Below are 19,554 nucleotides of genomic sequence, written 5' to 3'. Positions count from 1 at the left end.
AGTTCGACTCAAGCTCACTGTCTTCTAGGAACCACCCTTGCATCCACCTTTGCAAATCCTGCAGCCACAGACGGCGTCGCCCAGTTCTGCAGGGCTGTGCGCGTCACTGCTGCAGAGGGTGGTAAGTTTGTGGAAAAAAAACTTGCAGTCTCCTGCATATGATTCATAGCCATGTACGGTTCCTGCTTCACTAGACACCTTGACGTGAACGTAGAATACGGATATTCCTTGCGGGAAATGCTTCATCATCTTCTATTGGAACAGTCACGTATCGATGCGGTGGAGGAGGCATCGAACGCTAGCCCGATGCCTCTAGATAATCGGGGCTATGGAGGCTATCTCCGTTTTGAAAATTAACATCCCGAACCGCGAATAGGACAGCTCTGAATGTGCGTGCGCAGATATCATCCATGAGAAAATAACAAACAACGGTGCGCTTAAGAATACATATTCAACAGCACGAGAGATAGGGCACCAACGAACGGAATGACAGCAGCTGCCGTCCTGACCGCATGCGCCTTCACTTGGTAGGTCGTCGTGTGCTGACTTGTGGTATCCTTGAGGACGAAGCAATAACCTTCACCACCACCTTGAGGTGGCATTTTCAAAGTGATATCAGACAGCTTGAGTGCTGTGGAAGCAAAGTCAAAGTTTGCACTCGCTTTTGGGAAAAGTGTCGCCCACGTCTGGGCTCCCGTCAAATCGCACTCGTCGCCCTTCAGCGGGTAAGCCTTGAGCGAGAGTTCAGCTGGGTCCGTAACTACCCTACCAGATGCTTTGGGAGGCACCGACTTCAATGTGCACGTCTCGTTTCCATATAATTCGTGCTTCGCCACCGTTGTCGCGGTAATCGAAGCCGGGTAATCCACTGTGAAACTGGCAGCGTTTGCGCCCACCACCAGGAACGCCAGAAGGCAAAAACTGGTCAACACGCGCTTCATCTTCGTAGACGCTAGGTACTCCACACCCACAGCAACGAATGCACCACTTTGCGTCTGCCAGTCTCACCCGAATGCAACAGTCGCTGTATCGCAAAAGGAGGGGCATGCAAAGCAACCGAGGAATGACCGCTTTCGCAGCATAACGGAAGGCCCCGAACGAGAAGCTGACACGTAACGAGGAAGCATGAAATGATCTGACAAGGATGCGGATGTCCACCGCACGTCCCAGCGGCGGGCCCGCGGATGCGATCGTCCGACCCGATGAGCCGCTCTGTATAGTTGCCATCCCACACTTTCGCTCGATAGGCGATGCCGCGCGGGCAAAGCGACGCTTGCCTGTATCGTCAGAGACGCGAGCGCTTTCGCTTCTTTGGTAAGACCTGCTCGGCCGGGACAGGAACTTTCCTGTTCTCGGTGGTACAGGTCGTCCTCGTCAGTACAGGCAACTTCAGCGACGAGAAACCACCCCGTGTCTCACAAAAGAATGAGGAGGCCAGCGATCTGTGCTCGCCTCCCGGAGACCACGTGATGTGCGCAGTCTCTGCAGCGGTAATAGAGGCAGCTCGAAGCAGAAGCTTAGCGCAGATGAAGACGCCTGTGATAGGTGACGCGGCACACTCGTGCCACCCCTGTCTACACATCCTGGCAAACCGGGCCCGTAAACGCGCTGAGGGGCAGACCAAAACAGCCGTCTGCCTGCTACACCAGCTCAAGATACACAGAGCCAGAACGCGAAGCTACTGCACCGCCTGCGCAGAAGAACGGTTCCGCAGCGACCGGGAGGGTGCAATATCGAACACTTGCGCTTGTGCGCGACTTGTGATGGGAAGTCCTGCGCGACGTGCGCCGCCAGGCCACAGATTACGGCAGAACACACACACGAGCCTGCGTTGACGAGAGCGCTTCAAAGCGCTGCGGGACTCGTCCGTGGGTTGTAACTGCGTGGTTTTCTCCATAGTCTGACATAGATGTCTTGAAATATGTTACACTGCCCGAACTGATTGAATGTTCTGCTCATTTCCACCCGGTATTCACCTTGCTGCGGATGCAACCGGATCGTAAACGTTGTGTAGCCGACCAGCTGCCCTTCTCGTCCCACCTTGTGCCCGCTCTGTCCTGAGCTGACACGCCCGTACGCGGGCCCTTCTAACACTGGGCTGTCTTAGGAAGCAAGCGCTGACACGCTTCCGCGGGAAGTGCTGTATAGGGTGCGAAAGGGAGCAATATAATCGGCGAAAACACGCGTGACTCGGGGCTCCCCGGCACAAGGGCACTTACACTCACCGCCTGCCTTCCGCAGCTCCAGCGGCAAAATCTCAGGCTACACGCCACTCAGTGACCCTCAACCCGAATCTCCGTTTAAGCAGACTGCCGACGTACTGTGTATGACAGCTACCCACGACATCGACGCCAATGCCCGCGGAGGGGTAGCTCTCACACGACAGGTGGAGAGCGCTCAGCTGTAGCTGCAAGGTGGGTGATGCAAAGAAACCAAGCCCCGCACAGGGACAGAAATCTCGCGTGCTGTGTGCAAGAGCGTGAGACCGAGGCGAACCTGGACTGGATACAATTACTTGGTCGCACAGCGAGTGACACATGCGCGTTGGCATCTCAGCGCGCTTCAGTCAAACGCCTGGCGAGCGCGAGCGAACCGTGTGGAGGATCGCGTGAGAGTGCGACTACCACGGGCGCCTCCTCATCTGCCCACGTCGTGTGCATGCGCCTTGCTAAAGTGACCTAGTCACATCAGACCAGAAACTTCGGCTGCCGCTGTGTTTCAGTCAAACGCCGCGTCCACGAGGCTCCGTTGACGCACCTGCCCGCACCTGAACACTCGTAGACGTCCCCCCGAATATGCGGGCGGCGTTTTCTTCATCGACACCCAAATGAAGGGTTCCGCGGCATCTTTGTTGACGGAAACATACACGGTTAGACTCCCCAAAGCTGCAGACCTGTCTGCGGTTGGTTATCGTATCCACGGCGCGCCGCTAGGCCGCGGCAGCCTCGAGGCGTCCCACACGTCAAGCAAAGAAGACCAGAATGTCAGTCCGCAACACTCAGGCACCTGACATTTCCCCAGTGGGCGTTGGACTCGCCCTTCCCATGAAATCGGACAAGTCAATAATGGAAGTTCATGTTTTCCATATTACCCCTACATACATATCTCAAACTCACGCATGCCTTCGCACATCGTCGCCGACGCGGGGATCGACCCATTAACAAATCTACACAACTGTGACGAAACACTTTAGAGGACGCGTCGCCAAAGCGACTCAACGAAGACATTCGCGCTTCATTAAGGTCTACACACGTCTCGTGGGGCCTACATCCGCTGGCGAGGTCGCCGAACTCAAAGAGCGCTGGCGTATGATTTAGGAGGAGATATAGCCCAGCATCCACATCGCGGCGGATCGCGGGAGTCCCCCCACATGTCAACTGTCTCCATCTGCGGCAGTGTTCGCGGACCTGGAGACAGGGGCGTCGTCGTCCGCTAGTCTGCCGCCTTCTAAAAGTCCTGCCTGAAGCCCCGAAGGCCCTCGATGTGTTTCCGTTGCGGCAGCCCCCCCTACCCCCCCAAAACTCACCACATGTGCACCCACGAGGGCTTGCCGCGAACTACCTGCATCGGGCATCTCGCGCTTCTTGCCCACGTTTGAAGCAGCGGCCTGTTCTGCCCTGGAAGAAGGAGCTTGGCTACATTCGTCGCTTGTCGCATCCGCCTCGAATCCAGTCGCCGCGTCACCGCGCAGAACTCTCCCACGAGCTCAGAAGGCACGCAGCCGCCGGCGCCGACCGCAAGACGGCGTGGTCGCGCTCAGTTACACGCGTGTCCTTTCGAACACGCCCTCTTGGCAAGAAAAACAAAATTTCTGAGAGGACGTCTGCAGGCACCTGCTGCCGGGAAGAGGCGCCACCTCGGCGGCCGCACACGCGCCTTCACTTCGCGCGCCGCGGGCTACGGAGCTGTCCGCACATCGGGCAGGTCTCTTTCTGGCGTTTGAAAAGCCAGACATCCACGCAGTGGCCTGCAACCGCACGAGAGAACGTCGAAGCAAAAAACATCGACAGCTATGAGGCCATGCTCAGACACGAGAGAGCCCGCAGAAGTCCGAGGCAGCTTGTCTCAAAGAGGCTCTGCGTCCGCGGGCCAGAGGCACCGCCAGAGGGAAACGCATCGGGACCGTCGAGAGGCCGTGGGCTCCATCACGACTCAAAACGTCTGCAGGCGTGTGGTGGAAGCCGCTGCACTCCAGTCGGAGGCTCGCGTCGAGTGCGGCGAACGAACGAGAGGGACGCGTCACAGGCAGATTTATCACGACGGCAACACGTATCGCAGCGCAGGATCACGGCAGAGTCTCTGAAGCCGCCCGGAGGAAGCCTTACGGTGGAACTTGTGTCCGCAGCAGTTGACAACGCGGAGAATGTCCTGAGGCTTGAACTCCTCGAAGCAGAAAATGCACATCTGATGGGGGGAGAACCGCAGCGACAGACAGCCGACCCATGGGCGCATTCATGTACTGGTTCGCGCATGCTTCAGCCATGCGCGTCCTCTGCTGAGATACGTTCTCTTCTCCGCAGCTCCCACACACTGCCTGTGGCATCCGCGGCCGCGTTTCGCTCTACACACGGATGGAGAAGGCTGCGTTGGCATCGCCAAAACAGCCTCAATGCCGCGCATGACTCTCCACCAATTTGCGGCTGCGGGCTCACCTCCTCTTCGTCTTCTTCTTCCTCTTCGAGGGGCAGCACGACGCTTGGGAGACTCATTCCGACCTCCGCGCGTCCCGCGGGAGACGACGGTAGTCTTCGCCGCAAGCCGGCCTTTTCCTCCCCAGACGCACCCGCCGCCCCAGCTTTGCGAGGCCGCGCTCGCTGGGACTCTTCCTCCTCCTCGCGCTGGGGCCCTTTCCCGCAAGCCTCGCCTCTGGCGGTCGCATTCGCGGCGGCCGCCTGCGTTGCCTGCAGCTGTTTCCGCCGCTTTTCGCGTCTTCGCTCGGCCTCGAGCTTCTTTTGTTCTGCATACGTCGCGACGCGCGTGTGGCGCAGCACCAGCAGCGAGTGCAGCAGCTGCCAGGGTAGCACGTCAAGCGCGCTGAAGAGCGCAAGCAGGCCGTAGGAGACAAGCAACAACCCAAGCAGCACAACCGCCCACCAGACAGTCCACTGGCGAGCCAGCGAGAAGGGCGGCCGCGGGACAGCCCCGTGGCCGCCCAGGGGGTCGGAGAGCGCCAGGCTCGCCCCGCGCGCTTTGGCGCCGCCTTCCCCTCCGGCGGTGTCGCTGCGCTGGAAGGCGGAGAAGGCGCTGTAGTACCCCGGGTTCAGACTCGCCAGACGCGTGGCGTGGTAGCTGCCGAACGAAGAGGCGACGCCCACGAGGTTCCCTCCGTTGACAAGAAAGCCCCAGGCTTCGTCGGCGGTCGCCTCCTCCGCTTGGTCCTCGTATAGACACCGGAGAAGCCAAAAGAAGAACGTCGTGAAGAAGAGCCGCTGTGAGGCAGTCGGGAAGAAGACCAACGGCGACACAGAGAGGAGCCGGTACGGATGCAGCTGGCGAACCAGCTCGCGAAACCGCAGCCTGCCGCCCGGAACGAGCCACCAACAGAGAGAGAGGAAGCGGCGATACACAGGCCCGCAGATCCGGCGCAAGAACGAAACTCGCCGGCGAGAATGCCTCATCCGCGCTTCTTCACTCCACCTGCGGACTGTGGCGACGACGGCCCTTAAGCCTCCGCGCTCGCGATACGCCAGCTCTCGCATTCGCCGCTCGCGGTTGTGCCGCCTGCTTGCCTCAGCCGCGCGACGGCCCCCATCCCCTGCTCGGACTGCGGAAAACCGCTGCGCATTCGGCGACACGAGCGCCGCGTTCGAGGCTCCACCGCGCGGCTGCGCAGCGGCGCGTTCGCCTCCGTCGACGGCTCTGGCTGGCGGGGGCCAGCGGCGCAGCTCTAGGCGCGTCTGCAGGGCATCGACCGCCCCTCGCACGAACGAGAGGACACGGGCGAGAACGAAAGGCTGCGCGTCGCGCCCGTCTCGCCTTTCCCCCTGCCGCGCGTCCCCTGGCCTATGCGAATGCGTGGGCTCGAAGGTCGGATGAGACCCTCGTGGCGAATCGAGCGCGTAGGGAGGCTGCGCGGAAGCAGCCTGGCGTGGCTCGCGGCGCGCTGAAGGCGACGCGCGGCGCGCCGCACCATCCACGTCGGCCTCAGGAGAGAGACGCCTAGAGTTCACGAGGGTCGGGAAATCCCCCTCCGCCCGCCTGTCGGTGTGCGTGCCGCGGCCTGAAGAGGACAGGGGAGGAGGCGACGTGTCGCGGGACGGCGCCCCCGAAGTAGACGGAGAGGAAGGCGCGCGACCCCAGAGGGACCGGCTGCTCCGGGGTGCGTTTCGCGTCCCTTCTGTCGGCGTCTGCAGGAAGGATGAAACGACGGAGGAGGTCTCGTCTTCGTCATCGTCGTTTCTGCCCGCCTCGTCGGCTCGCGACTCCCCCCATCCCGCCTGCAGAAGCGCCGGCGCGTGCCCCCGCCCTCCCTGGCGGCTGTCGCCATCGTCGTCCCCTTCCCGCGCGTCCCCTTCTCGCCTTTCGCCAGCTTCGTCTCGCGTGCCCGTGAGCAACTCCTCTCCGGCGGGGGGCGTGTCTGGGCCTGCCTCGGCCGCGCGAGCCTCAGCCTCCTCCTGAATCTCCAGCAGCTGCTGCTCCACGGCCGCGTCAAGGAGGGCTAGTTCGTCGGGCTCGCCCAGACTGCGCAGAGCTCTAGCCTCCCCTTCAGGCTCGCTCTCGCCTCCGCCCCCGCCTTCAGGCTCGCTCTCGCCTCCGCCCCCGCCTTCAGGCTCGCTCTCGCCTCCGCCCCCGCCCTCAGGCTCGCTCTCGCCTCCGCCCCCGTCCTCAGGCTCGCCTTCCGCTCTCCCGCCTGTCTGCGCCTCTTCAGCCTCGTCCCCCCACGCCGCGTCCGTCGTCCGCTCTGCGGCTGCGACTGCGGCCTGCGACGTTGCTTCCGCGACCGCGCGCTGGGGCTCGACGCCCGTGCCCGCGGCAAAGCCCACTCTCGCGTTCTGGCCATAGTACGCAGTCGCAGCCTCGGCCGCTTGCCGGCACTTCGGCGAGAGAGAAAAGGTGAGGGACTGCAGGTGAAGCAGCTGGGCGAAATACAGCGAAAACGTGTACAGCGGGACTTCCAGAAGCAGCCCGCGACACACTTGCGAAAGCACGAGGTACACATACGCCAAGCCAATCGAGGAAAAGAAGCTCTCGCCGTCCTCCCCGGAGCCGTCGCCGAGGCCAACCAGATGCGAGGCTGCGTCGCCTCTGGGGGCCGCGTCGTCGCGCTCTTCTGCGCGAAGCCCTTCACTCCGGGGGGGGACTGAAAGGCGCCCCGAGGCGGCGGGCCGCCCGCCTTCAAAAACCACCCCCGCGCCCGCCGAGCGCTGAAAGACGCGAGGCAGCATGCCACGACCCTCGTCTGCGGCTGCAGAAGGCGCGGCCCTGCCTGGCGCTGCGCCGCTCGGAGTCGGCGGGCGCACTGCCCCGGGGGCACTCCGCAGAGCGCCTGCGAGGTCGAACTTGGCGGACGCGCCAGCTGCCCCCTTCGCCCCGGTCTCTGCAGGCCCTTCGAGCCCGCCCGATTCGGCGCCAGAGAGCCCCAAGGCAGAGGACGCAGCGCGGGGCGACGGCGAATGGGAAGCGGCCGACGTCTGCGGCGCCACGGTGATCAAGTTTAGGAACATGGCGAAGAAGACGTAGAAAAAAGCGGGGACCACGCAGGCAGTGAAGTGGAAAATGAACTCCACGACGCGGCCGAAAAACAAAAACACGTAAAGCAGAAGCGCCTGCCGGTTTGCCGCATACAAGCGAACGGGGAGCACGTAGCGCGTATACACAAAAGAATACAACTCGAATGCCCACAGCCAGATACGCTTCATCGAGAATCGCGAATACAAACTGCCAAAAAGCGAAGCAAACTCTGTCCTCCTTCCACCCGAGCCCGCGGACGCGTTTCTGCGGCGGGAGGACGGCGAGGACGGAGACCGAGCTGCGACCTGCGAGTGTGATACGGAGGCAGATCCCGACTCTGCTCCACGGGGAACGAACGATGCATGCGGAAGGAAGGCGTCATTTTCGGCGTAAGGTACAGTTTCGCTATTTGAAGACGCAGAATCGAGACAGCCTGACCCAGCGCCACCCCCAGATCCGGCGAGAAAATCACGTGGAACGCACGCCTCGAGCTCCAATGGCGGCGGTCGTCGAGCCCCGGCGTGCGTCGCCATGGTGAGGAATCGCTAGACAATTTGAAAGTCGCATAGATGCTTCATGTAGACACTGTAGACTCCCTCCTGCTCGTGGGGCGCCTCCTTTCATTACACCAAATGGAATCGGAGTTCGCCGGCTGTCTGTTGCTGCGGCCTGTTGAGGGCTGGGGGCGTCTCTGCGCCCTCGGGGCTTGCGTGGGAAAAGAACGTGAGGCAGGTGCCCTGAAAAAAATTCTGAGCCAGTCTTGGCAATACACCCGCGCCCCGTCCTAAAAAAAGAAGCCAAAAGCCAACCTCCTCGTCAAGCTTCCCGAGAATTACGCGACGTACACGGAGGAGCGCGGAGCTGGGTCGGCAGGTGAAGAGAGACAAGAAACGGGTTTGCGAGGCGGGTGACAGCGCGGACAAGTGGGACGAAGAAGAACCTGTCACGCTCTTTCAGAGTGTCTTTGGTTAGCTGGACGGACCGCAGACAAAAACAGGGATTCAAGGCGGCGAGAAGGAGACGTTGGGGATCAAAACGTGAGATCGACCGTTGCTTTGACAGTCGAGGATCTGCTTAAGCGGAGCGTGCTAGCTGAATCGTCTACGGTGACTGCCTGGTTCCCACGGACTCTTAAGCCGGCGGTCACTCACTCGCTCTTTGTCCTTGGAGGACGACGAAGAAGGCTGTGGCAGAAGAATCCCAGGCGCCAATGAAGCTTCGGTTATCTCCCAGACGAGACCACGAAGTGTCATGCCTCGACAGCAGGACAGACGTACGCACAGACAAGCCCTAAATAATAGGAGTCTGAAATGAAGGGAAGCCGCGCAACCAAACTAGCCAAAAATTAGAGCCAAGAGGGGAGGCTCCACGAAAGAAAGAAGAAGGGAGGACGGCAGAGAAGCTTGTAGTGCTTCTGCGGCTGCAAGAACAAGGTCTGTTTGCTTTGCGACCTTCTCGGCGCCTCGCTTTTGATGGCGCAGCCAGCACACAGACACAAGGGAGCTCCTACAGAAGGGGGACGCAGCCAATAAGCACGTCAAAAAGCTCCGTATTACCGGAGGAACTCGCCCTCTCCACCCACCAGCGGCCCTCTCAAGCAACTGCAAAAACCTTCTCAAAAAACCGCTCCCGCGTCCCGCCTCTGAATGCATTCCCCCCTGCTCGCTAGTTAAGGCTCACGAAAAAGAGCGAAGGGAGTGCGCGCGTGGCTGACACACTCTACGCTGATGTCCGCTATTTTTCGCAATGGGGTCTGATACTCTGACAGTTGCGCACGGCCACACACACCACATCTAGAAAAGATGCACGCTTTCGCAAAACTCACCAATCGTTAGGGACTAGTTGAGGATGGAAACTGACTCGCCAACGCCCTGATACTCTGTCCAAAGCTGAAAACGACCGCCCAGGCGCGGCAACGGAGCGACCACACCGTTGTCATCGCTGTGTGCTGGATGCGGCGTTGTGTTGCTGTTTGCGGCGCAACCCAAAAGAAAGAGGTAAACAGCATGCAAACAAGGTGAACAAATACAAGGAATGCAGCTGCGTACACGGAGGAACAGCCGCTGGCGCTTCCACCACATCAGGCAGTGTCTCGAGACATGCAGAAAAGTGTTGCTCGGCGGGAATCTGGCACAACCTTTTCGCGGGAACATGCTCATGAACCGACGGGGTGAATCGAACGCGCTTGGCACCACGCTTTAGAAAGTTCACCTTGCATTCATATGCAGAAGAAATCTCTCGCTGGGGTGTTCCCTGGGAACCTGTGGATTAGCCCACAGCGTATCTCCCACTACGGTCTACAACAATTACGCTAGGAGCGTCCACACCGGTGAGGCCTCCGAATCGAAAAATATACTTGTAAGAGCATATACAAGAAACGGGTGCGATATTATTTACTGTAACGAGATCACCGCCTAAATACAAGGAACAATTCATATCACGCGCGCTCGCAGCCAGCTGCTGCTGCCGAGGTGTGCTTCATGTACCAGATTCTGCAGAAACGAAAATGAAGTGATGGCATGAAGAAATCATATGGAGGCCGACTCACAGGTAGCCGAACCAGCACGCCAGTCTTGCGAGGGAGGAAGCGAATTAAGAGGTTGCCAGCTACCCCGGAAATGAGAGGCGGCAGGCGTGATGCGTCAAAGTATTAAGACGTATTAACAGCGTCTGTGAACCTTGGTCAGTGCGGCCGAGGATATGCCTGTAGTTCTCAACTGAAGTTATCTCCCGTACTCCAGGATTCGGGACTAGAGTAAATTTGGTTTTCAGCTCTCATGCTCACCTAGCGCTCAACAAGCTGCCTGCTGTATCCTCCTGAGGGGGCAAGACCATTCGATAATAGACGCAGAGGCAACTGCTAATGTGTTCCGTCGGCAGAGCACTGTTATTGGCGATATGATTAGGGATGCAAGCCCAGGGCGACTCCTGTAGGACTTAGTGCTGCCGACTGATCAGTGAGAGAGGATCAGTGAGAGAGGTGCCTGCCGCTGGCCGTCGACGTCCCTCAGAGCGACGCAACCTAGATGGCAATTGCCGCTGTCCCCACAGGGTGCGAACGAAAACAAATATTCGGGTAGTAGCGTCTTGCTGCGCAGGTGGCATGGCAGGAAACTTTTTCGCGAAGGGTGCGCAGTAAACAGGCCATGGCCAGCGACATTTGAATGGCGGTTACGGTAGCCGTAAGTCTAACTCCCTGCGAGTGAGCGAATAGTCAGAGAGGCATCCGTTTTTTACGGAATTGGCGTACGAGAAACAAGGTTCTCTATGTCCCACGAAACGCCATGTGTTGTCCGCGCGAGCCAGTTGCATTCCAAGATTTTCTTTAGTTGTCCAGCGCCGACCTTCATTCGCCGTGGCACGCCAACACGGCGTATCGTTTTGCCACGGGTCACGTCACAGTTGGTCAAGACCAAGACGAGGAACAGGAGGGAGTGCAAAAAAACTACACGTGGGAGTCCCTGCAGTACGCCGGTCGCACCGGCTTCCAGAGTGGTTGTCTCGCCGCAAAAAAACTACACGTGGGAGTCCCTGCAGTACGCCAGTCGCCCCGGCTTCCAGAGTGGTTGTCTCGCCGCATGCTCTGACTCGACCCGCACACAACAGACTTCTTGCATGTGCAGTAGCTTGCGTTTCTTTTCCCCGCTCAGGGTTTGCTTCCCTTCCGCTTCAGCCTCCGTCGCGCCGAGCGCTTCGTACGTGACTGCTGACGGAAGCACAGCAGGTGTGTTTCCCGCCGTCATACTTGGGCCGGCATTTTCATCACTGGTGGACGCAGGCCAGCTGGGACTGTGGACCCACAGCTTCTCATAGCGTCCAAGTTGCGACAGCCATAGCAGGCACGCAAACTTTGAGCTACTTATCTAGTGAGCCTTTGCGAGGCTGTTGTCAGAAACCACGAGCCGGGTCAGACGCCGCCAGCGATGATTCCATTTCAGAGGCAAAAAGGACATGCGCCCCCTGGGGGAGTGCATTCGCAAGCCTGGATTCCACCTAGCGGCACGCCAGCCCTCTGCGACAAACGACTCCGTGAGCGGCGAAGAAGCATGGAATGCACTGAAGAGGGGCTCCAAGCGACACAAGGAGACACGTGGGTTATGACGACTCTCCCCATTCAGTATTCTGACGGTTCTCCTCCTGCGAGGGTCAAATCTCGGGGCATTGACAAGGTGTTGCCTGCCTTGGTAATACCGGATGCTCCCACATCCGGACCTGAGTACGCGGCGGTATTCTACTTCAGGCAGAACGACCTCTACGGAAAGCAGGCACCCGTCGAATTCAAGCGCTCGTCTTACGGGCTGCAGTCAAAGTAAGACCGAAATTACTAGCACGATATCGAGAAAAACCAGGCCTCACACGGACCCCGCCGCCAACAGGCAGACAGCGGCTGCCTTGTTCCATTTTGTGCGGATCCCGAAAATGCGGGATCAAAGTAACTGAGTCGGAACCTGCTCCCCCGCGGCTTCCTTTGAGCGACGCCAGAAATCGCGGAAACTGGCAATAGCCGATTTTTCTGAAACGACTTTCCCACAGCGGCTCTGCTAGTCTGTTCAAAGCTTGTTTCATTTTGTACGCTCGTGCGAGCCGTCTCAGAATAGAGCGGAAGGAAAAGCACGGAATCTATGGATGGCCCATTCCGGCTGAAGCATGTTACGCATCAGTGCGTTATACAAGGAAAGGCACGCCGTGGTTGTGGGCTAGAGAAGATGTATTTAAAAGTAGTCCTCCTTGTAATACCTTGATGGAAGTATCTGATTTAACTATCAGTTCTTTTTGCGCTAGCGATAATGATATTATTTTATATTAAGCTGAAATAGCTCGGTGGTAGAGCAAAGGACTGAAGATATCTGGCTGTCTTTCCTGCAGGTTCTCTGAGCACCTGGCGCGCGCAGGGATGTTCCGTAGACGCGGCTTCGACACGTCCCTCGACTCAAGTCGAGTGGTTGACGGTGCTCAGGATTGGATGCTAAAAAACATTTAAGCGCATGAGCATTATGCACCAATGCCGTACTCATGCGTGGCAAGCAAAACGTGCTAGTCTGTTTTTCTGTTTCTATCCCAGTGCCCTAGTGTCTACACTGACATCTTCAGGTGGCCAGCCGCGCACAGCGCTTGTTCCCCTCGATTCTCACGAGCCTGCGTCTCGAGTTCTTACTGGCGCCGTCATACCGTGCAGGTTCTACTGGCAAATCGATCCATTCCGCGCACGTACACCTTGGCAAGCTTCGCTTCTCTGTGGAGCATGTTCCTCCTCAGGGGATTAAAGTTGCGGCTTGCGTGAAACTGCATCTCCTGATGTCAACTTGTGGGTTCTACAAAGCAGCGTCGGCTTTGTGAACGTCTTGCTCTGCACCTGGTTATTGGCACACGTGTCCTCTAGAGACCTTCGCATACAGCGGATTACCGACCTGAATACGCCAGCGACCACCGTCGTGCAGCTCCTATTTGGTGCATGGCTTTAGTGTATAGTGGGTGATTTGATGGGTACGCTAAAGGGAGAACGTTCAGCCTCTTGGAATTGCTGTGCTGAACCGATGAACCGTTGGGGGATGAAGCGAAGAGCACCACCGAACCTCTCAAGGTATTACTTGTACAGACCGCGCGGAAGCCGCTGAGAAGTGGCCTTTTTTAACGTAAAACCAACACCGCAGCCTAGACCGCGTTGCTCTAAGCCCCAATGGAACGAACGGCAAGAATTACTTGAAAGGCAAACTGCCGACTCGTTGTACTAGGGCGGCAAACGAAGCGTTTCACTGACACCAGAAATACCTTGATACTGTTCAGGCGATGTACGTAGACATTTAAGGAGTGACACTTCCACATGGCCGTTGCTGCAACCTCTGCGACATGGAACTCGATCGTTTCCGCGCGTACGTTTTGTTTTTCCCGCCTCCTTAAACCCTAAACGCGATCTACACAACAAACGATGGCAGCGATGCAGCTTCGTGCCGCCTGCCCCTGTCCCGTGGCTGAGGGAACACGGACACTTCTCTCTAGCCACAAAACGGGCCTCCTTGCCACCATCACAACAGAATTCGAACAAAATCAATTCCCAAAGGCAGACAACTGCGCACACACGTACAACTTCTCTCGCAGGAAATCACGCTCGGAGGTGCTTTCCCCAAAGCCAGACGGGTCGCTGACACCCGGGGTTTTCTCCTCACGACAACTTTCGCAGGAGAGCCTTTTTGTGCCGGCGCGGCAACGAGGCGAAAGATGGAGTTTCTGGGCGAGTTCCGCTCCCGCGTCTCTAGAAAATTTGCGGGAAAATATTTCCAGGGGAGGAGAAGAACCCCTCAACCTGGTACTCCTCCTCGATATCTGCGAGGGTGACGATGCCTATTGTTCGTCTGTCTTTCTTCCGGCCCTTAGTGTCGAGATCTCCCTCGTCGCTGACGTCCTCTTCGTCGTCCCCGGGAAGGCGGAAATCGATGCTGCGCTGCAGCACGAGTTGGTCGAGAAGGAGCTTCAGCTCGAATCGGCGCTGAGCAAGGATGCGGATTGTTTGCCCGACGACGGCGTAGATGCCGAGAAAGACGTCGTGCCCGATGAAGACGCCCAAGTCGTACCAGTTTATGTGCATGGTCAGCGCGTAGAACTGCAGCCCCACAGTCAGCATGATGTCGCAGAGCTGCGCGTGTGCCATGTTGTCCAGCAGGCGAATGCCCTTTACCACGTCGGGTCCCACGAGCAGCGCGTTGTAGGAAATTGGCGACAGGAAGTGGCGGCACACTGTAAAGTTCAACGCGTTCGAAACCGAGTAAACCTCGCGGTGCCCGACACCCGCCCGCCACTCGTCGCTTGCCGGCGCTTGTTCGTAGCCCTCTGCAAACACATCAAGCGACACGAACCAACGCGAAGCGCCTTCCACAGACGTGCATCAAGTAGAGTAGTAGTATGCAGCGTATACGTGAAAATCTGAAAAACCAACAGTTGTGTAGAGGCCGAACGAATGCCACGATGCAATCCGCGGCCGGGCGCAACCCGCCGCACCACACCCGACAACGGGGAACCCCTCGCGTCCATGAGTGCAACAGACGAGTGTAGACACGCAGGACCGCTAGCCAACAAGCACAACAACGTCACGCAGACGAGCAAAGTCCGTGAAAGAAGGCCAGTGTCGATCTGCGCGGTCAGAGGTGGCGACGGAGGAAGACGCGAAACAGAGTCCGCTGCATGCGAGGAGCTGCTGACTGCCCACGCGCACGTCCTGCGTGGATGCTTACTTTTCTTTTCGCGTCTGCAGGTCATGAGCCTCTTCCCGCAGAGCGCGAAGCAGCCCGGCACGATGAGCGCGAGCACGTGGTAAAGAGAGCGGATGACGAAGAGACAGCAGACGGCGAATCCCACGAATCGACTTCCGTTCTGTTCCGCCGCAGTCGTGGGCAGTTGCTGAGCCAAGCTGACGGCGATGGAGCGGATGAGGAGGTACTCGCTGAGAAGGCGAAGGACCGTGCCGCCGGCGACGAAGAGGACATCGAAGAAGGGCGCGGTGAACGTAAAGGCGAATAGCTCGACCGCGAACGAAATCCCGATGATCACGACAGCTGAGCGGTCAACAACCGAGAGGCTCTGCCACGCCGAGACGGGAAAAAAGTCAGGCCACGCGGCGATGCCCGGCAGCCGCTTCCACGTCGTCGGGACGGAAAGGGCCATCATGGCGAACAAGGCCCCCTGCATCGTGTGGAACCCCAAGGGCGCGATCAGCAGGCGGATTTGCTCGCACCACGTGAGATGGAAGGCGTCGTCGAGGACCGTCTTCAGGCCCTCGCGCCCTCCAATGAAAAGAATGAGGAAAAAACGGTAGAGCGAGGCCCAGAATCCGATGCTGGACACCGGAATCCCGCGAACGTACTCGAGGTCACGCAGCAACTTCCGCTCGCGCCGGGTCGAGCCCCTCGCACGCCGAGGGGGCACAGGCGGCGACGCGCTGCGACGCGGGGCGTTCGGTGGCGCCGGCCGAGGGCTGGCGGCCGCACGTGTATTCATAGTCGACCCGTGGCGATACACCACTGGCTCTGGAGACAGCCCTGCTGAAGGGCCCTCTGGCGGCAAATCACTCTGACGTCTGTGAAGGAGGTTCTGCGTGAAGCGCCGCCGCAGGCCTCCGCCCGGGGGCGCGTAGCCTGCAAGCGCCGTCGGGGACCCCCGACTCCCGCCTCCGGCCACGTTCCCGAAGGGGCCTCCAGGCCCTGCTGCGGGCCCGTAGGGCCCCCCGTGGTGACCAGTGCCGGAGCTGACGCCCGCTCTGTCTCCTCCGTCTCCGCGTCCGCCTCCAGGCCCGAGCCCGTCGCCGAATCCATGCGGCGAGGGAGCCCACGGCTGCATCTGGGTCGCGGGCGCCGCGGTACCGGGGCCCTCGCCCTCGATCGTTCCAATCCGAGAGAGGCGAGCGTTGGAAAAGCGCCGAAAAAAGCCAAGAGGCCCCCCACCTCGATGTGAGAGCGCAGTCGGGCTCCCCGCGCTGAGAGCTCCGCTGCTGGACTGGCGGTAGGTGGTGTGGCCGCCTCCGGGCGCCGCCCCGGCTCCTCCGCCTGCGCCTCCGCGCACACCCGCCAGGGGATGGTAGGGACTGGAGCCTCCACCCGCCGTCGGGTCTCCGTAGAACTCGCAGTTTAGGCCTCTCGCCACGCCCGCGCCTTCGGGGAAAGGAGAACTTCCGCCTCCAGTCCAGCCGGGCCCGTCGTAGCTCGGCGCGCGGCGAAGGTACGCGCTGGCGGTTCCGAGCCCGGCTCCCCCCCCCCGCTCCCCCCGGCATGGGGGGGCATGCCTGGCCCGCTCAGTGACCCGCCGGCCCCCGGCCCGGGGCCTCCTCGCCCGTAGGGAAGGCCCATGTGGGGCGGGGCCTGGCCAGGAGCGTTGCCGTAGAGCGGGTCGTAGTAGGGAGACTGCGCGAGCGCTGGACTGGTGGGCACAGGCCCCGAGACAGAGCCCCCGAGGGCTGAGGGCCCCGGCGGGAGACACGTGGGCACCATCGCTTCGTCTTCTTCCTGCAGTTCGTCGTCCGTCTCTTCTTCCTCTTCTTCCGCTTCCTCGCTCTCCTCTTCTTCGCGATACTCAGGCAGCACGTCCTGGTCGTAGAAGGTTTTCTGCGTGCCCTTGGCTTTCTCGCGCTCTGCGAGTCGGCACTGATTCAGCCGAAGCGGCCGCGTGAGCAGCGAGTAGACGTTTTTGAACATGAAGAACGAGATGGTGTCCGTCGCGACGATCCAGTAAATCCGCAGCGCCAAAAAGGGTATATCCACGATGAACAACCCGACGAGAAAGGCGTACTTGGCCGAGACAAACATGTCCGTCTGCGAGAGCGACGTGATCGCCCGGCTGTCGATCGAGCGCGTCGGGAAGGCAAACCCCAGACAAATGACGCCGACGATCGTGAGAATCACCATGGCGAAGCAAATCCACTTCATGACTGGATCGCCCCCCCACCAGCGCGCGTTGCTGTACCGGCCTGCAGACAGGAAAAAATCGAAGAAAATATTTTAAAATTGCAAGAAAACAAGCCAACACAAATTCGACCCGGCCCCGCCCCCCGTGCTCCACGTCTGTTCGCCTCGGCGTCAGGCAGCTCGCACGAAGTCTAGGAGACGCGCAAACGGGAGGCGCCCCAGATTACTCCAGGTACGATGCTACTGATCGGAGTGGCATCTGAGTAGTAGCTTTCCCTGCTAAGATGGACAAGATGCTTCAGGAGTATATCGGGACGGTACAGTGCCAAACACAGTACCTCACCGAGAAACAGCACGAATGACGCCACCAAGAAGCAAAGGCGCGCGCGCAGATCGGATGAGCCACGACTACATGCAAGTACCGCGGCGGAGAATCGAAACTCGAGCCCAGGGAGTCCTCCACGACGCTGCGCCTAAACCTGGCTCCTCAACACACGTGCTCAGGGCACCGTCCCTTCACACCTCTGAAGCCCTCTACCTAAGAAAAGACTTGACAGTCACGACAGGCGTATCCGGTGTACGCGATCTCAAGATGCCAGCGGCGAGTCCTCTCTCCGCGGTGCCCAGTTCTCTCCTCCTTGAGATGTTTTTCTACGCTGCACGCGCCTACATCCCCGCCCACGCACGTTGACAGAGGATGTGGAGGGCAGGTCTCTCTCTTGGTGCGCCGTCGTCGCGCCAGGCTTTTTCTCTTTTCCGTCCTTTCCTTACTAAATGAGTCTCTGAACATGACCACGATATCAAGCATGTCCAAGGTCAACGCAACTCCCAGGTCTGCGTGGAGGAGGCCCTCCACGGAGACGAGCTGGTTGATCGTCGGGTACATCGCCTCCTTCGCCCGCGCCGTGAATACCACGTAGATGACCGGCAGAAGGCAGATCCCGACGTAAACAAGGAAGTTGTCTGCGGACCGCACAACGCGCCAAGCCGCCCGCAAGAAGCCGATGAGCCTCCGCAGACGCAGTGAGGAAAGCGAGGGGCCGCCAGGCCCACGGCGGGGCTCGAGGGCAGAAACGAGCTGCCAAACCCCCCGGACAGAGAGAGACCTCCTGGGCCTGCAGAGGCCGGCAAAAACACCCCTCCACTCCTTTGCTGCCTCCTCGCAGGCCTTCTCCTTCTCGGTCTCGTCGCCGCCCAGGCCATCCCCCCCCCGCCTCCGTCCCTGCCCCCCCTCTGAACCCCTCACGCTCACCTGCACTCTCGCCGACCTGGACTAGCTGACTGACGAAGTGCGGGTTGTTGCTGAAGACAAGGTTCGCGAGGCCGGCAGTTCTGACGCTCATGTCCTCCTCGAAGTAGGCGATGGGCGGGTGGCGCGCCTGCGTGGCGGCCTCCATCTCCCCAAAGGCCTCTACAGCGTTTTTGGTGTAGTTGAGCAGCGCCACGCTCGAGTCCGAGTACGCACTGGGCACGAAGGCGACGGCCGCCATCTTCACGGCGACCGTGATGGTGTAAGTCATCCACTGGACTGCGCAGCGCCGCGAACTCGTACACGAGTCCGCCGTCGTGTCCGCCTTGATGGAGTAGCACATATACAAGACTGAGTGGAAACGCACGCAGCCGCGCCCCCCAAAAATGAAATCCAAGACACCCAGCGAGCGAAAAAAGACATCACCGCCTGGAAGAGACGCCCCGCCGGGCCGCAGAGGGGAAACACACGACAAAGCGAGCACGCGGTGAAGCCAGCAAGAATCCCCATTTATATGTGGCATACCCCCCGCCCCCCTCCCTAAACGCTAAATCCTAGATCGCGGAAGAATAGAGGCACAGGACAGGATTCTCCCCGCGGGATGAGCGCGCGTCTGGCGCGCGTAAGCCTTACGTAGCGGAATATCCCAGATAAGGAAGAGGAGGCCGAGCCAAGAGCGCGTCTTAGAGATGATGACGTAGAGAAGCATGAACTGCTGAAGCGCATACATGAGAATGTTGACGAGGAGAGAAAAGATCCCGCGCGGCACTTCAATGAGCGCGTGTCCCTTGCCCTTGTGCGAGCTCGACTTCCGCTTGCCCTTCGCCCCTCGCGGCCCGCCGCCGGCGGGCCCTGAGCCCACAGGGTCTCCGAGCCTGCCGGAGCCTGCACCGCCGGCGGGGGGCGCAGATGGAGCCTTCTCGCCCTCCGCACCCGCGGGCGACCCGCCCCACCCGCGCCGGCCCGGTGTCGCCTGCCCGTACTCAGCCCGCGAGGGCCGATCTGCGGCGTTCCCCATCTCCGCGCTCCAGGGAGAAGATAGAAAAAGGCGGAGAAAACAGAGATACACACAGAGAAGAGAGAGGAAAGCCGAGAGAGAAGAAAACAAGACGCCGGCTAGGAAAGAAACGGCAGAGAAATGAGGCTAGGTGAGATAGAGGCAGACGCGCCGCAAAACAGGGGCCTCGCTAGACAAACGGTGAGACACGCCATAAGGCGGCGTCGAGGACTGGCTCCTTCTCCCGC

At 59.8% G+C, this 19,554-nt stretch overlaps 5 protein-coding genes across 5 annotated transcripts; 1 reads left to right on the top strand and 4 right to left on the bottom strand.

The window, feature by feature from the left end:
* Positions 1–437: 437 nt before the first annotated feature.
* Positions 438–941, bottom strand: BESB_025030 (uncharacterized protein; the record flags this gene model as incomplete). Its single annotated transcript, XM_029361191.1, has 1 exon — positions 438–941. One exon carries the CDS (start codon positions 939–941, stop codon positions 438–440), a length of 504 nt encoding a protein of 167 aa, XP_029215546.1.
* A 2,937-nt stretch (positions 942–3,878) lies between these two features.
* Positions 3,879–8,204, bottom strand: BESB_025020 (zinc finger, C3HC4 type (RING finger) domain-containing protein; the record flags this gene model as incomplete). The annotated part of the gene is made up of 3 exons (XM_029361190.1): positions 3,879–3,967; positions 4,326–4,404; positions 4,653–8,204. The coding sequence occupies 3 exons, from the start codon at positions 8,202–8,204 to the stop codon at positions 3,879–3,881; spliced, it is 3,720 nt and encodes a 1,239-aa protein (XP_029215545.1).
* A 3,390-nt stretch (positions 8,205–11,594) lies between these two features.
* BESB_025010 (uncharacterized protein) lies at positions 11,595–11,984 on the top strand (the record flags this gene model as incomplete). The annotated part of the gene is made up of 1 exon (XM_029361189.1): positions 11,595–11,984. The coding sequence occupies one exon, from the start codon at positions 11,595–11,597 to the stop codon at positions 11,982–11,984; it is 390 nt and encodes a 129-aa protein (XP_029215544.1).
* A 1,937-nt stretch (positions 11,985–13,921) lies between these two features.
* BESB_025000 (uncharacterized protein) lies at positions 13,922–15,999 on the bottom strand (the record flags this gene model as incomplete). The annotated part of the gene is made up of 2 exons (XM_029361188.1): positions 13,922–14,496; positions 14,898–15,999. The coding sequence occupies 2 exons, from the start codon at positions 15,997–15,999 to the stop codon at positions 13,922–13,924; spliced, it is 1,677 nt and encodes a 558-aa protein (XP_029215543.1).
* A 287-nt stretch (positions 16,000–16,286) lies between these two features.
* Positions 16,287–19,327, bottom strand: BESB_024990 (uncharacterized protein; the record flags this gene model as incomplete). Its single annotated transcript, XM_029361187.1, has 4 exons — positions 16,287–17,122; positions 17,832–18,023; positions 18,313–18,660; positions 18,943–19,327. 4 exons carry the CDS (start codon positions 19,325–19,327, stop codon positions 16,287–16,289), a joined length of 1,761 nt encoding a protein of 586 aa, XP_029215542.1.
* Positions 19,328–19,554: the final 227 nt, after the last annotated feature.

This window comes from Besnoitia besnoiti, assembly GCF_002563875.1.
Source record: "Besnoitia besnoiti strain Bb-Ger1 chromosome Unknown contig00014, whole genome shotgun sequence".
Classification (NCBI taxonomy): Eukaryota; Apicomplexa; class Conoidasida; order Eucoccidiorida; family Sarcocystidae; genus Besnoitia; species Besnoitia besnoiti.
Note: the sequence above shows the minus strand (reverse complement) of the source record. Positions and strands in the feature narration are given on the sequence as shown.